The sequence below is a fragment of the Sander lucioperca genome, chromosome 7 (assembly GCF_008315115.2).
Source record: "Sander lucioperca isolate FBNREF2018 chromosome 7, SLUC_FBN_1.2, whole genome shotgun sequence".
Classification (NCBI taxonomy): Eukaryota; Metazoa; Chordata; class Actinopteri; order Perciformes; family Percidae; genus Sander; species Sander lucioperca.
Genome location: NC_050179.1, coordinates 8,053,139 through 8,068,516, shown reverse-complemented (window position 1 = coordinate 8,068,516; position 15,378 = coordinate 8,053,139). Strand labels below are relative to the sequence as shown.

The 15,378-nt window shown below is 40.3% G+C and overlaps 2 protein-coding genes across 8 annotated transcripts in view; both read right to left on the bottom strand.

The window, feature by feature from the left end:
* LOC116038279 (CUGBP Elav-like family member 2) overlaps window positions 1-807 on the bottom strand; it is a 31,554-nt gene extending 30,747 nt beyond the window's left edge. For 2 of the 7 annotated variants that reach the window (XM_031282513.2, XM_031282517.2), the window contains exon 1: window positions 553-766. In XM_031282513.2, coding sequence (XP_031138373.1) covers window positions 553-670 — 118 coding nt within the window. In that variant the 5' untranslated portion in view covers window positions 671-766. Of the gene's footprint in view, window positions 1-552 lie in introns of all 7 variants that reach the window. The other 5 variants (XM_031282514.2, XM_031282522.2, XM_031282516.2 and 2 more) reach the window with 4 other exon arrangements.
* A 4,002-nt stretch (window positions 808-4,809) lies between these two features.
* taf3 (TAF3 RNA polymerase II, TATA box binding protein (TBP)-associated facto) lies at window positions 4,810-13,020 on the bottom strand. The gene is made up of 7 exons (XM_031282930.2): window positions 12,634-13,020; window positions 11,910-12,152; window positions 9,467-11,289; window positions 9,307-9,389; window positions 7,804-8,074; window positions 7,433-7,539; window positions 4,810-5,726 (listed from the first exon to the last, which is right to left on the bottom strand). The coding sequence occupies exons 1-7, from the start codon at window positions 12,797-12,799 to the stop codon at window positions 5,612-5,614; spliced, it is 2,808 nt and encodes a 935-aa protein (XP_031138790.1). The 5' UTR covers window positions 12,800-13,020; the 3' UTR covers window positions 4,810-5,611.
* Between the last annotated feature and the right edge of the window lie 2,358 nt (window positions 13,021-15,378).

The window sequence follows — 15,378 nt, the reverse complement described above, 5'->3', positions numbered from 1 at the left end:
CTTTTAAAGATAATTGATATAGTTTGCTGGTTTTTTACTGAGGGGGTACAGTAAGGCCTGGGTTGGCTTCAGGAGAGATATAATAATCGCATAGGTTTGTCCTTTTTACTTCAGAGACAAACACCTGCTTTGATGACATATTCATCTCGCTTTATTTATTTATAGTTCATGCAAGTATCTGAGCCCTTGTGGAACTTTGAAAAGAGGAGGAGGGTAATTAAATGACATGAGAATGCTATAAGGTATTGATTTTTCTATTCTGATACAGTTTAAAACGTATCCACTACCTCCTGATCAAATACGTTTTGTCTAGGGAAGATGGGATTGACAGGAATATACAAATTCATTAAATTCATATACATAGTTTCTGGGATCCAAAAAAACAAACATATTGTGACACCAGAGGGACCCTGCCCACAGTCACAGCATGGGAGAACGCCTCAACTGGAAACAATACATCTTGTGACAATATTCAGCCCAGACAAAGAAGCAGACCAAATACAGGGTGCTCCACAAAAGCTAGCCCAGATTTGAATGAGGGGCCAACCCCAACGTACCTCACAGGCAGGTCCTCATTCCTGACAGAGATCCCGGCCGCAGAGGGGGGACAGCGCATGCTGTTGGCATACAAACTCTGCACCAGGGCCAGCTCAGAAGAGTGTTCCAACATCGGTGCTCTGGAAAAATCCACCCGGTGTAATGGACACTTTCTTCTCTTTCCCTCTTTCCTCTATGTATTTCTCTCCCTTTCTCTGTCTCCCGCCCACTCTTTCTCCTCGGTTTAGTGCAGCAGAGTGGCTCCCACCCCCTTCGCTGACTGGCGTGGCTGAAATAATCCTCTCTGACAGCTCATCGTGCACTAATGCATTGTGCTGCCTGCGGCAGCCCAGTTTACAGGCTGTAAAGCTGTGGCCACAGTAGCACTCTTGCACTAATTGACACCCATATTAGGAGAACTCCAGCAAATTGGACATGGGTGATTTATTCCCACTGTCAGATGGGGAAAAATTAGAGGTAACATTGACAAAGTTGCCACAAGATCTTATCCACAATTCCTGGTTTTGTGGCCTGCTTCTGTGCATGTTGGCATGTATGAATCAGTGAGCTGCTCCAAATAAAGGCCAAAGCAAAACATACTACTGGAAATGGGTTTGTTAAGCTTGGTACCCTAGAACTGTGCCCATTATAAGTTTTTTAATATTAAACATTCTGCTCATCACTGAGCACCTGTATATACAGGTACATATTATAACCATTCTCTATTCAGCTCCTGTGGGGATCTACATGTCACTGTCCCTCTGTGAGCTGGCTGATGATTAACCAGTGGGTGACAGGTAGAGAGCTGACAACCTCATGTCATTATTATTGTGGAGTGGATAAGGATAAAGATAGCCTGCTAGAATATAAGCATACTTTATAGTCAGCATGAATACTTGTTAAATAAATAAGGAAAGACTGTACGAACCCAATTGTTCACCATTTCAGACTGCAGGCGATCTACGCTGAAATACCTGCAAATACTGCCTGCGACAGTGTTCCAGAGCATAATGGCATGTACCTGTATGTAATTCTGCTAAACGACCCAGGATAGGAAAGGGTTCTTCACATTACAATTAAATTACTAGACCCTAACCATCAAGTGATGGCACATTGAAGAGGCGGAACAACGGAGTGTTATCAGAAAACTCCTTGCATGTTAATTTGCATTTGACAGAGCTCATTTGCCTATGTTCTGAGCTTATAGCTGGTATGATGAAGGCAAAGCAGTTTTTGAAGCTGCTTAACATTGCAGTACACATATTCAGAACTAGCACACTTAAAGCAGGTTTTGCTGTCACTATGCCATCTGATTAAAAATTTTAAAGCCATTTGTCACAATATTCTTTGCACAAAACCCAGGAGAAATCAAATCTAGGTCTCATTCTCCCATAGGTGTTGTGTCCTGTTAGAGTAACGTGACATTAAGTAGGAAAGTCATCTGAAACAGGGTCATGTCATTTTGTGCCTGTATCATAACTGAGAAGACCATCGTGATGGGGCTCCACTTCCTCTGATCATTGCACAAAACACTCTTCATTTCAGCCCTGCTCTTTTCTGCTGACATAAATATTTTAAACACTGATGTTGAAATCCCGCTCTTTATGATGTGTTGCTGCTTAGTATGACTGTCAGTGCCACAGGCACCATGTAGAGAGCACATCCTGTACTCACAAAGCTCTGATCTTGCAACATGTAGAGCACAAAACCACACTCTAACCTAATTCAAAAGAGGTTGCAGAAGTAAAATAATACAACACAAAATGGCACATGAATGCTGTTTAAAATGCATTTGTATCTTGTGAGAGCTGTAACTATACACGCAGCAAACATGCACTGCTGTGAGAAAACTACCACATCCTGTTCATATCCACAGTGAAGAGAAAGGGTTTTTAGTGCATGAAACATATGCACTCATGCCTGTCATAAGTCAAATAGTAGCATGTTTACTGCACTGCAGGTGTTCTCATGATGAGTGAAAGCAACCATCAGCTTTCCCTTTTTACCACTTGTGGGCTCTCTTGGGACTGATTGCACAAACAAATACCGTCTGTGTTTTTGTGGATTAAAACTGAAACTGTTACAGCTCGATGCACATTGTGTTCTGTAGTGTGTCCTAATGTACAGTACTACGCACATGAGTTTTAACATTGAACAACTAAAATTCATATTTCGTATTACATCAAAATGATATCCTGTTTATGAGGCAGTGTAGATGCATCTAGACAAGGTGAAAGCATGTTTACCTAATAAGAAATAAAGACTTAATCCTTTTTATGTCAGCCGTGGCAGAGCTCTATCTTTACCAGCACTGGGCAGTAAAATTTAAGATCCAACAGATGCTAGCAGCAAGCTTCGACTGTACGAGACCTGACACCAGCATGTGTGATTGAAGAGGGAGAGAGACGGCTAGAGAGGCCTGCAACCACGAGTGGAGGTAGCATTTTAGTATAAGAGGATACCGCTATCTATGACCTTCTATCTACAACATGACTTATTTGCAAATAATTCATCACTGAAGTGCTTTAATAGACATGTATTTATTAATATACTGTGTTTCCCCCTCTAACTCTGTTAAATGACTGTTCATGTGAGCTTGCAGGAGTGAATGCATCTCGTATGCTAAAAAGCAACACCACATTGAAATGTCAGTTTGTTTTGCATGGGGATAATTCATTTAACTTCCCCTTTACTTTAGTCACACATCATTTTTTCCACTTCCTCTTTGATTTAGTGTTATCGGAAGACACTTGGTAGATTTTCATCTGGGGCAGCAACACACTCAAAGAGGGAGAGGTGAATAAGTAAAAGGAATAATTCACAAGTTTAAAAAGGTAATGAGTCAGGTGTGCTTTCTGGCTCTAGATAATATGAAGGATCCACATATAATCAAGGTATCTGATGGCCTGAGGTTCAGTCCTATTTATTACTAAACTGTAACTGTTGTCTGTGAGTGCACTCACCAAATAAGTCAGTAATTGGGTGTGCATTCCCCTCAATTAAATGAGGATACAACTGAAATAATAAAAAATAGAAAGACTGAAAGGCATCCTGATGTCGTCATGATTCAGACGGCAATCAAAACAAAAATCAGCCTTATTATCACCCCAAAATATAGCAGAGTTAGAGAATGCTTTTACCCTTAGAAGGTTGAATCACTTTAATGAGCTTTTTCTCAGGTTTTCCTACGAGCTCTCTGACAGCTCAATCAGTACAATGCACCACTCCGTCAAATAATTGATTTTAAAGTACTGCTACGGCTTATAAATTATTGAATGGTTTTGCACCAAAATACATTTCTGATATGCTATAATATCAACCAAGTAGATTTCTGAGGTCCAGCCAGCACTGATTGTTCCCAGAAACGAATAAAAGCACAGAGAATCCGATACATATGTAGACCTTTCAGAGTTCAGAATGTGAAGTACTTGACTGGTAATAAAACCTTCTGCTATAGATATAACAGTTGCAAAACAACACTTGACTTCAAAGAATGGAAAAGGTTAGATCAAACATGCAAAACCTGCCCACACAAAATTATATTCCACTGATGACTGGGGACACACAATTTACAATCTCACATTATCTTCCATAGCAATCTAAATCTTCTGGGGGGGCTATAAATCCTATTTCCAGTCTATAGGTCCTTCCATGACTGATGACATTTCTGGAGCTGGTTTTACTTGCATACTTGGATTCCACATGCATCAATTAAGCTACCTGTCACATTTCTTACATTCATAACGGGGTTTGTGAGCTGTTTTTTTGTAAGCATGCCATGGTGTCTGTACATGTCATGAGCAGTATGCTACAGTGTCTGTGCATAAAGAATGACACCATGTGGTCATTGAGGGGAAAAGCAAAAACAACTCTGCTGCAAATGGCACAGGACACATTGTCAGACACACTTCTGAAGACGAGAAAAGCGCACATTCCACAATTGATCTTTTGGAAATGCAACCCTGTGCAAAGCGACTGCCAAGCGCTCCACCACATATCTCACGTAGGTGAAGTGCAGGATGACAACTCAGCAGAATAGTCCCAAATCTAGGCTAATGCATTGCACAGACTGCTGCAAGAGAGGATCTTGGATTTGATTTGTAACCAACTGCACACTGTCTGAAATTAGCAGGATCAAAATTCAACATTGGTTTGTTAAAATGTTTCCAATCTATTCTATTTTTCAAGCAAACACAACAAATCAGCTACTGGAAACATTTAGATATGTCTGTCCAGGTTAAAAAAAAACAAAATAAGGATGCACAGAAGTGGTTAAATGTAGGGTAGAATTTTGATGGTAATGAGATTTACATCTTAAAGTCTGTGAGTACACAGACTGTTCATCTTTAATATTGAAATATCAGCGAAATGAATTACATAACAAGCACAGCTACAGTATTAACTCCAGGACAAAGCCATATGAAGAAAAAATAAAAATACAAACTTTAAATTTAAAAAATGTACAGAAATTACAGAAAATCATTTGAGTTAAAATATCTGAAAATGGATTTAACAAGTCAGAATACCTAAGAACAAAATGTACTTGGCTTGGAAGTTGGTATTGACACATTTATACACACCTGATGCCATCATCATTATATACATGACATTTCAATGATACTGCAGAAAACTGGGGTTAAGGTTTGACTTGGCGGTCATTCATTTTGTGTTGCAACAAAAGAAATGGCCACAGAACAGAAATAAAGACAATGGATGTTAGTTGTTCTCTGGTTCTCTGCTTTGTTGAGCTCTCATCTTGGACAAACTGTCATGGTCTCCTTATACAAACATAATTGTCATGATCTCCAAAGACCGGACATCCAAATCAACAAGTAAACAATTTACAGGTGAAAAGGGAAAACCACATGAGAACTAAGGCTGGATATGTGCTGGTTTAAGCCTTTTTTCTTACCAACTCACAATGCATCATGGCTGACATCATTAAAAAAATCATCAGATGTTAGTATCAGCCACAATTTTTAAACTTTCTTTTTTATTTTACAGCAGTGCCACGAGTGTTCAGTGATGGCTTCAAGTCCAAAAAAGTCCAAAATATGTGCTTTTTTGCATAGTCTCAATGCAGTTTGTGTTTCCTTTTCTTGTGTTTTTTGTCCTTCTTCTTGCTAGAACATTTAACACAGAACCACTGCTGATCCTCAGGAGGGGCTGTAAGGATCCCAACACAAGGCCTGTGCAGACAAGAGAAGAAGAGGGTTCAGGTCAGTGAAAAAGATTAAGTAGGATCTATTGGCAAAATTAGTGGGTAATCACCTGAAACTAAGAATTGTGTTTTCGTTAGCTTAGAATGAGCCCTTAATATCTACATAGGGAGCGGGTTCTCTTCCACAGGGCCCGCCATGTTTCTACAGTAGGCCAGAACGGACAAACCAAACACCGGCTCTAGAGAAGGCCTTTCACCTTTTGACGCTACCACCGTAGGTTCTACTACATGCTTGGAAAGGGAGAGGTGAGGGAAGAGGTATTCAGTTGGTTGCAATCTGTAACCTCGCCACTAGATGCCACTAAATCCTACACACTGCTCCTTTAAATGGGGAAGAAAACTGAAGCACCAACTGTTAATCAATGTCTAAAGAGACTGACAAGTGGCCTGGCCACGGAAAAGCTGACATACGCTACAACTACAGATATTCCAAAAAATATGGGGATGCTCCATGCATTACTTGGAAACCATTAGGGCTGCAGCTATCGATTATCGAGTATTCTACCGATTATTCCATTGATTAATCGAGTAATCGGATAAGAAATACTTTTGTTTTATTGAAGAGCAATAATATGCAATAGTTTGATTTAATTTTCGGAGAAAGCAACATTGTTATTGCCTACATTGCTTACAATATCATCTATCAAAAAACTAAACATTAAGTGCATTTAAGTGCCATATTACATTGTTTTTAAAGAAAACATTTTCTGAAATGCAATAACAACTTCAAACTAAGGCATATACATTTAACATACAAATATTTCCTTAGGTTGTGCAACTTAACTTTCAGAACTACAAGTTTCAACCTGAGACTGATCTGTATATAGGCTTATAAGTATATATAAGTTATACATAACCTATTTTCATTTATATATTTGATTACAATGTCACACAGCTCTGTTACACTTATGCTAGTAGATTGTTGAACAGCTGTTTCTCCGTGAAGAGAGAGAGTGAGAGAAAATGGTGCGCAAATCAGCTGTTTTTCCGAAGGGATGGTCAACAAGTCGGCTCTTTAGATCAAATTGTGGTCACCACTACGTATTTTCTTGTCTTTGTTTTTGGTAGTTGTTGTGTTTGATGCAGTTTCATCTTCCATACGACTGATTTACTTTTGTCGGGTCCGCTTCGTGGAACGGATGATTAAGTTAGACTCAATGTTTTCTGTCGAGATGCTGAAGCACTGACGTCCTGCCATTATTGTGGTAAGCTAGTTCGATTTTGCAGTAGACACACTGTACAGAGTTTTCGTTTTAATTACATTTGAACTGATTCCAAACTTTGCACACTTTCTGTCGTTTTCTCCAGCCTGTCTCTTCTCTTAGCCCCTCACTATTTACGCTCTCTTTCTTAATTTTGTAAAGTGCGCCATCAGTTTCATGGCATGTGTTGCCAGCAGCGTCAGACTGGTGTGCGACAGTAATAGTCATCCGTGCGGAAACACTGAGCGATACAACGTTTGTAACGTTGTTTAAACAAAGCTTTGAGGCAAATCATTTTGCATCGAGGATTTTTAGTAATCAAATTATTGATGTGATTGTGAATTAAAGCTGTAATTGATTGTAACAATTTAAACCTAATTGTCAACTACGCAAAATTATAATCTTACAACTTCTTGAATCTTGAAAAATTAGGCCAAAAAAAAAAGGAAATGTAAGGAAATAAGTCTCTTACCAATGATACCAATCATCACAGTCATCACATCCTATCATGGGACTGCCATCATCAGCTTTGTTGCATCCAGGACAAATCCAGATCTGGTTACCCCATTCATCTCGGATCTAAGGTAAATACATATAACAGAAAGCATTAGCAACACATCGCTCAATAACAAAATAGCTATTACATAAACAATGCACATTAGTGAAAAAACATGGCAAAAGATAACATGAGTGACCATATAGTTTGCTTTGTCTTAGGTATAATTCATTTACTGTTCATCTTGACTCAGGAAGACCTCTTAAAGATGAAACACACTGCATGCACTTTATAGACACCGTTATCATATGAACTAGTTATCAATAAACAAAAGTAGGAGCACTCACCACATATGTACTGACAGTCTCAGTTACTACGCTGCGGACCGGTGTTTTGAAGGATGCGGCGGGAGAGAGCATAGGGGCAGGGGAGAGCAACGATGAAGGGGCCGGCGCTGGTGGAAGTGGAGAGGGAGCTGGGGGCAGAGTGGGTACGACTGGGCAGAGTACTGGGGTTGGTGGGGGTGTCCGAGGACGATTCCCAGGTCCAGACTTGGCCGCGGGGGTCTTGGGTGCTGGCGTCTTGGGCTCTGAATTTGGAACCACCTTGCTGATAACACTAGTGACAGTCAAGAGATAAATACAAGTTAACACAAATAGGAGGCTTTACTATCTCTATGCAAGCTATATAATGCAACGAATATAAGTGTCAGAATCATTTTTAACACTAAGTGGATGAAATATAAGAAATAGCACCATTGGAACACGCTTTTAAATCTTAGTGTTTTAATATGCACTTGTTTTAACTGGGTGATGTCTAATTTGACTTATTTTTTTATATTTATTAATTGATTTCAAGTTCTGCTTTGTATACCTCTTTTTTCTTTTCTAATGCATATTATTGTTCTTCAGTATAGAGTTTATTTAGTTTTTTTTTTTTTTTTTTTACATGTACTCAGGTCTACCTTAAAAATAAAATCTGGATCTCAGTGGGACTCTACCCATTTTTTTTTTTAATATAATAGCAATAAATTCCCTGAGTTTTGATATACGAAGCAAAACATTACTTTTTTTCAAATACTGAGTAATATAAACATGCCTTTTCCTACAAAAACCCCTTTTTCATGTAACAAAAGAAGCCAAACCTTTTTCAATTTCAAAGAGCTTAACTAACTCAGGAGCTATCTTATAGGGGTGGGAATCACCAGAGGCCTCACAATACGATATCATCACGATACTTATGTCACCATACGATAATGTTGCGATTTTAAAACATATTGCAATATTCTGCATTAAATATATTGCAATTTATTACCTTTTTTTCCAACTTCAAATTTTTCCCAATATCAAATTATGTTCCCAAAAGGAAACTTTGTCAACATCTGTTTTATCTAAAAAGATATATTTCTCTGTTTGTTCATCACACTTAAATTGTATTGCTGCAAAATGGGATTGTCAAGCAGACAAACTGACCGACACATATGATAATAGATCGACGCTTGGCGTCTGTGTATCGATACAGTATTGCCACAGAAAATATGCTGTGTCGATTTTCCCCCCACCCCTACTATCTTATCAAAAAAGTAAATAAGACTTTGGATCTGAACAGGCATTTGATGGAAGCTTTATGTAGACTACAGTTTTCAATACTGATATAATAATGATAGCAATACAAAAATATAATGCTAAAGAAGTTTGATACCCAGTCCTAGTAATATGTGTCATGATAATACCACTGCAGAAACAAACATGTAAGCAACAAGCAAGTATAAGAGAAGCTCGCACAAACCTGCAAAAGGGGCAATCAAAGAAATATGACCCTATCACTAGAAACATTGGTTCAGTGCTTACATTTTGTCCTGGCCTGCCCCCACCCTGAGCGTCAGTCTGGGGATGACTGGAGATGGTAGAGCTGCTGGAGTTTCTACTTTCACCTAAGGAAACAGGATGGGTAAATATCAGTGACACTGTAACACAGACACATCATGACATACCAAACAAAAAAAGTTACCTTCTCCAATCGAATTCTCTCTTTTTCTTTCTCCTTTTCTCGTTTTTCCTTTTCCCTCTCCTTTTCTTTCCTCTTCTCTTCTTTCTCCCTCTCCTTTTCTTTGGCCTTCTCTCGCTCCTTATCCTTCTCCTTGTCCTTCTTTTTCTTTTTCTCCTTCTTGTCTTTCTTCTTGTCCTTCTCCTTGCTCTTTATGTCCTTATCCTGGAGGATCGGGGCCAAAGGAGGAAGCATGGAGGGGATGCGCAGGCAGGCAGAGGGGCTGAACAGTGGTGGGATTTCACCCAGAGCAAAGGGGGCTAACGCAGATTGTTTCTGCCTGTCGTCCTTGCTCCTGTCTTTACCCTTGTCCCGCTTATCTTTGTCCTTTTTACTTTTTTCTTTATCCTTCTTTTTGTCTTTGTGTTTCTCCTTCTCCTTCTTAGGGCCATCTCCATCTCTGGTTTTTATCTTGATGGAGCCCTCAGGCAGAGTAAAGTCTCGCTGAAGGAAGTGCTCATCATCCTTCACTCCAAACTCCTTCCAGGGCATCTTGCTATCCTTGGAAAAGTCCTTGTTTTTATCCCTGTTCTTATCCTTGTTCTTCTCTTTCAGCTTGCCCTTATCCTTTTCTCGGTCTTTGTCTTTCGGCTTGTCTTTCTCCTTCTTCTTCATTTTAGTTTTGAGCTCCTTCTTCAGCTTTTTCTTGACATCTAATGATGACACAATCTTGTTCTTCTCCTCAAACACCTTGAGTAAAGGTTCAGGAGTAGGTGGGGAGGCCGATCCTGATGAGACACAGTCTCCTTGGTTCGGTGGGGGAGCGGACGGACCCCCCTGGTTGACCTTTCGAATCACCTCATTGATGGAATCATCCATAGTCCAATTTCCTAGGCTTGCGTGTGCCTGTAGGTGAAGTGGTGTTGACGTGTCTTTTACAGAGATGCTTCCTCCAATCAAGAGTTTAGGTGTAGATGGCTCCATTATGGTCAGCCTCCTGGGGCTGGAGAATCCATTGCTATCTGAATCAGAACCCGAAGAGAAAGCAAAAGGATCAGGCTCCCGCTCAGCACAAGCTCTGGCAATCACAGCATCAATGGAGTCATCGATGGCTGCATTATCAGGCTCTAGTTTCTTGAAAGGGCCCTCAGCTAACTCCCTGTCCTCTATATTTTGACGCATATGGATGTTCTCTTTGCCCATCCTCTCACTCAGCGCAGACAGCGGTAGCTTATGCACAAGATCTGTCTTGCTCTGCGGTTGGGATGCTTTGGCTGAACCCACCTTTGGGCTCTTGGGGCTTTTAGGACTCTTCATCCTCCCTGGGGATTTCTTCTTTTCCTTAGACGGTTTTGGAGAATGGATGGGACTACCACCCACCGGAACAGGAATAACCCCTTTTGGGGACTTAGTCCGTTGTCTGCCAGGGGATGAGACCTTAGGCTTTCTTCCTGGAGTGGTGAGGCCCTTTTGATCAGAGTGTTTTGGTACTACCGGCTGAGGTCTGAAGGAAGGCAGGGCTCCAGAAGGTGTTTCAGGTGACAGGGGGTCAAGGCTATCATGAGAGGGCAGCATACCTGGAGGAACACGTTGAGGGTTGAGAGAGGTAAGGGGCTCCCTGGGCTCAACCCCCCATTCTGGGCTGAGGCCAGGGTACATGCGTGGTCTCTTGGAAGTAGGCATCATGCCCATAGCGGCATCAGGACTGTCCAGGTGCCTTTTCAGTGGGTGGTTCTCATCGTTGACCGTCTCATCTTCGTCCATTTCCTCCTCATCCTCTTCCAGTGCCACCTGCATAGCTTCGGCTGAGGTGCCCATGTCAGCAAGGACTTCTTCCTCCTCCTCTTCTAGAGAGGAAAGGGACAAAAAACAATTGAATGAATGAAAAAACTGTTGAGCAATGTTTTCAATTAATGTCCAAGGATTCTCATAGCCACACCTGTTTTAACACATACAGGTTATTATGGTGGCCTATCCAAGCTGATTGGCCCTGACCCAAAGATATGGTTTTAAAAACTAATTTGCCAGTTTATTAGGTAAACCTTGCTAAACAGTAGTCTAATATAATAATGTTCAGCTTTTGTTGAAACTGTATAGGAGGGATAATTCAACTTTATGATCATTTTAAAGGATGTAGTTTGTGGTGCTACGGAATTGTATTGTCATGTTGAGAGGTGTTTTTAGTATTAAGTCTCCCCTCATTACTTGAAATGGAGTGGATAAAATATTAGAAAAAAAACAAAACAATAAAAAGTGATCATTACAACCATTATGAACATAGGATAAATTGCCGTTTTAGCTAGATGTACCCAAAACTGGAACATGAGGTGCAGATCATGTATTATCTATAAACTGTGGATTAATTGAAGACCTGTTGTCTACAAAAAATATGCCCTAAATTCAACCTGTGGAAAACAATAATCCACACACACTCCGAGATGTGCATGTAGTCATTATATGTACTGACCTTCTTGTAAGGAGACCAGGGGTGGCATGTAATCTGGAATGTAATCCTTCCTTTCCTCTGCATCTCGGGCTCCAGGCTGGGGAAACTGCAGGACGTTGTTTTTGCTGACAGGAAAGAGCGGCGTTTGTTGGGCGAAGGGCACAGGCTCTAGGTTGTGGACGTAATCCTCCAGTTCACTCAGACTCACCCCCAGCAGTCTGAAAGCCTGGCTGACATCATCCAGGACTGGATCTGTTCTTCCATCTGATATGCAGCATCACAACAAGCCATTCAATCTCAGCACAGACACTCTACATGTCTCTTGTTCACTAAACTACCCTGTTAAGGTTGATAATAGCCTGGGACAGAAGTTTGACTACATACTAGAGATTGTGAGGCACATACAAGGAGGTGCCCTGACTGATGTTGACATTTAACCTGAAGCAAAAAGTAATGCTCAACAGGTCCTAGATTGCTAGAGTAAATCTCTTTTTTACAGACACGAGTACTTCGGTAACTAATGTGACATCGACTAACAGAATGTGGTGACCACAGCTGGAAGGCATCACGATCATAGCCACAACAACATGGAAGCTAACGTTACTTAGCTATGTAGCTACTATACTTTTTGACACATCAACCTTTGCTAGGGGGCGCCAGCTACATACCTAGTCAACAACAACGTGATCGACTACTTCAGGTTTATGGGTTGAAAAGTAATCAGGGTAACAAACGAAGCACTTACAGAGCTCAGAGTACCGATGGCAGACCCTGGCCAACTGCTGGATATATCGATGCAGCACATCGGACAGCTGATCGCACGCAGTGAGCTGAACCGCATCCCAGCCCAGAGCCTGGCAGATCTGCGCCACCGAAACACGCAGCAGCGAGCGGGCATAGCTCTCGCACATCTCGCTGACTTTGTTACGGTATTAATCCCGGTCAGTTCCTCTTCCAAAACATACTCCCAGTCTTCATGTTTCACGGAACCCCTTAGGGGCTTGAGAAAACCCGCTACCGCGGTTAATTTGGGACATCTACTTCAGTAAATATATTGGCGCTTTCGCCAGAGTCGCCATCTTGATTCCATCGATAGACACATCCTCGTCGCACATGCGCACAAATCAGCGTCTGCATACACGGCTCTGCTGTGTTCGAGCGGTTCATCAACGTCTGAAGATGCGCAGGCACTCCCTACAAAGTAGTAACGTTAATTCAAATGTAGCTAGCTAATGTGTAGCAGAAACTGCGGTAGTTAATCTGTTGGACCGATAAAGTGTTCACTGTAGTCATGGCTGTAGAGGACTGGCCCTGAACGAGTGTTCTTAACGTACAAAACACACCGACAATTAGTTTCGGTTTTCGCTTCACATATCCGCTGTGTCACACTGAAGTTGGAGATAATACTTACTTTAATGCATAGATAGACCAATATTGATGCGACGGCAACAGTTTAGTTCAGCTTCTAGCTAGCTATTCAAGGATGTTTTGTAATTTTAACGTACGACCTAGCTATATTTTTAATGACATCTTTGATTAAAAACGGCAAGAGAGTGGGTCCCGTTCGTCACAGGTCCCGTTTAATTTCCTGTTGTGTTTTCAAATATAAAGCAGGCAGTGATTTGGATTTGGTAAATTATTGGGCTGCTTAAATTTGATTTGATCTGATTTATAGTGTCTAATGGTCGCCGTCGCAGATGACTAAACTGTGATTAGATTAATAGTTAAACTGTCTACAGTGGGCGGTTTGATCTGGATTAAAATCCAGCCAACTTTAGCTACAGTGGCAAAATCCCACTGCAACAAGTATATCTCAAAAGTCTCAACTAGGGTTGCTTGTAGACCGTGGTGTAGTCTACGTGATACGCAGGTATACGCAGTATACTCACTAAAGCTCCAGGATTTCCATATACCCACTTAAAAATGCGCAATGACATACAACAACATACTTTCCATCATATTTTTGACATATTTTGAATTGTCATGTGTTTTTTTTTCTTTGCATAGGCTAAATAAAGGTATTTCAGCTGTGAATTGGTGCATAAAAGGCTTATCAAAATGCAGGAAATTAAGTCTTTGACGATCAAAATTTCCCTGGGGGAGGACACCCCCAAAGTCCCATTTTGGGCCATACATATACATTTACAGTACAGTATACCCACTACAACATTAGACTACACCACTGCTTGTAGAAGTTGTGTAAAGGTGGACAAAAGTAGGAATTCAATAAGTAAACTATGTAAAATATTTCTGAAAGTCTTTTGACTCATCTAATATTTTCTGTAGGTCTAAAACGTTCCTCAGAAATGTTTTGTTGGGGTTTAAAGCCTTGGTTGCACAGCATCTGTTCCCTTATTTCCATTCATTCCAGGTCCTAACTTATAGCGTTTTCAAGCATGCTCGTTTTTATTTCATTTTATTTACAAGATAACTCATGTACCTTTTTCAAACAAATTTGCAGAACTGCTCCTATTCACCTTCCTAACCTGACGTTTTAATTGGAGAGGGGAAATATGACCTATACTTATTAATACCAAATAAAGGAACTCTTTCTCATTTGGTTTCAATCACATCTTAAATAATATCAATTTTTATTTTGTGTATCAGTTTTTTAAAAACAATTTTATTTGGTTGCAGTTTTAGGATAAATAATGATCATCAGTGTTTTTTATTTTATTATTTATTTGAAGCCAATGCATATTTTTTTATATTCCGTAATGGTATGTGTACTGTTATTTTATCAGTTTTACATTATCCTTATGATCATATCTACTAATTAAATTTTATGTAATTCTATAAAGTCTGACCTTTAATGTTTTGCAACCTCTGTACTACGTGCTGCTGCTGTCTTGTCCAGGACGCTTTTTTATTCTCAGTGAGGCCCTCTCCTGGTTAAAGTTGTTATAATTTCCCATTTTTATGTTTTATGCGTCACTTTACCTACAAACAAATAATTTTTCCCCACAGTAGAGTAAATAGATAATTTGCTCATTTAAGTCTATTCCCTGTACAGCAAGATGGAGGACATTTCATCGTTCCATTGTAAACCGCTGTGGGCCTTATTCCTCTAAGGATGGTCAGAGTGGGAACACATGGCACATTTCCACTGCATGGTACGGCTCTACTTAAAGGTGCTCTCAGCCAGTGGTTCCCAACCTTTTTTCCTTGGCGCCCCCCCTACTTATGTCTAAGAAAAGCTGAGCCCCCCCTCCGAAACCAAAGTTGAGGTAACTTTCCCTTACTTTCTTTTTTGATACAGAGGAGTTATCAGCACTTTTACGTTTCTCCGCCATGTTTTGTTCATAAAATAGGTTAAGAGGTCCCGTAGGTTTGACCTTCTAAGTAGCCTGCCTAGAAGTTTAAGCAAGAACAAAAATATATAGTTTTTATACAGACTTTTGTATACATTATATATTCTAGTGTTTTATCATAATTTATTTAACATGTGCAAATATTTTTTTTTTACCTCAACCTCAAACCAGATAAAGAC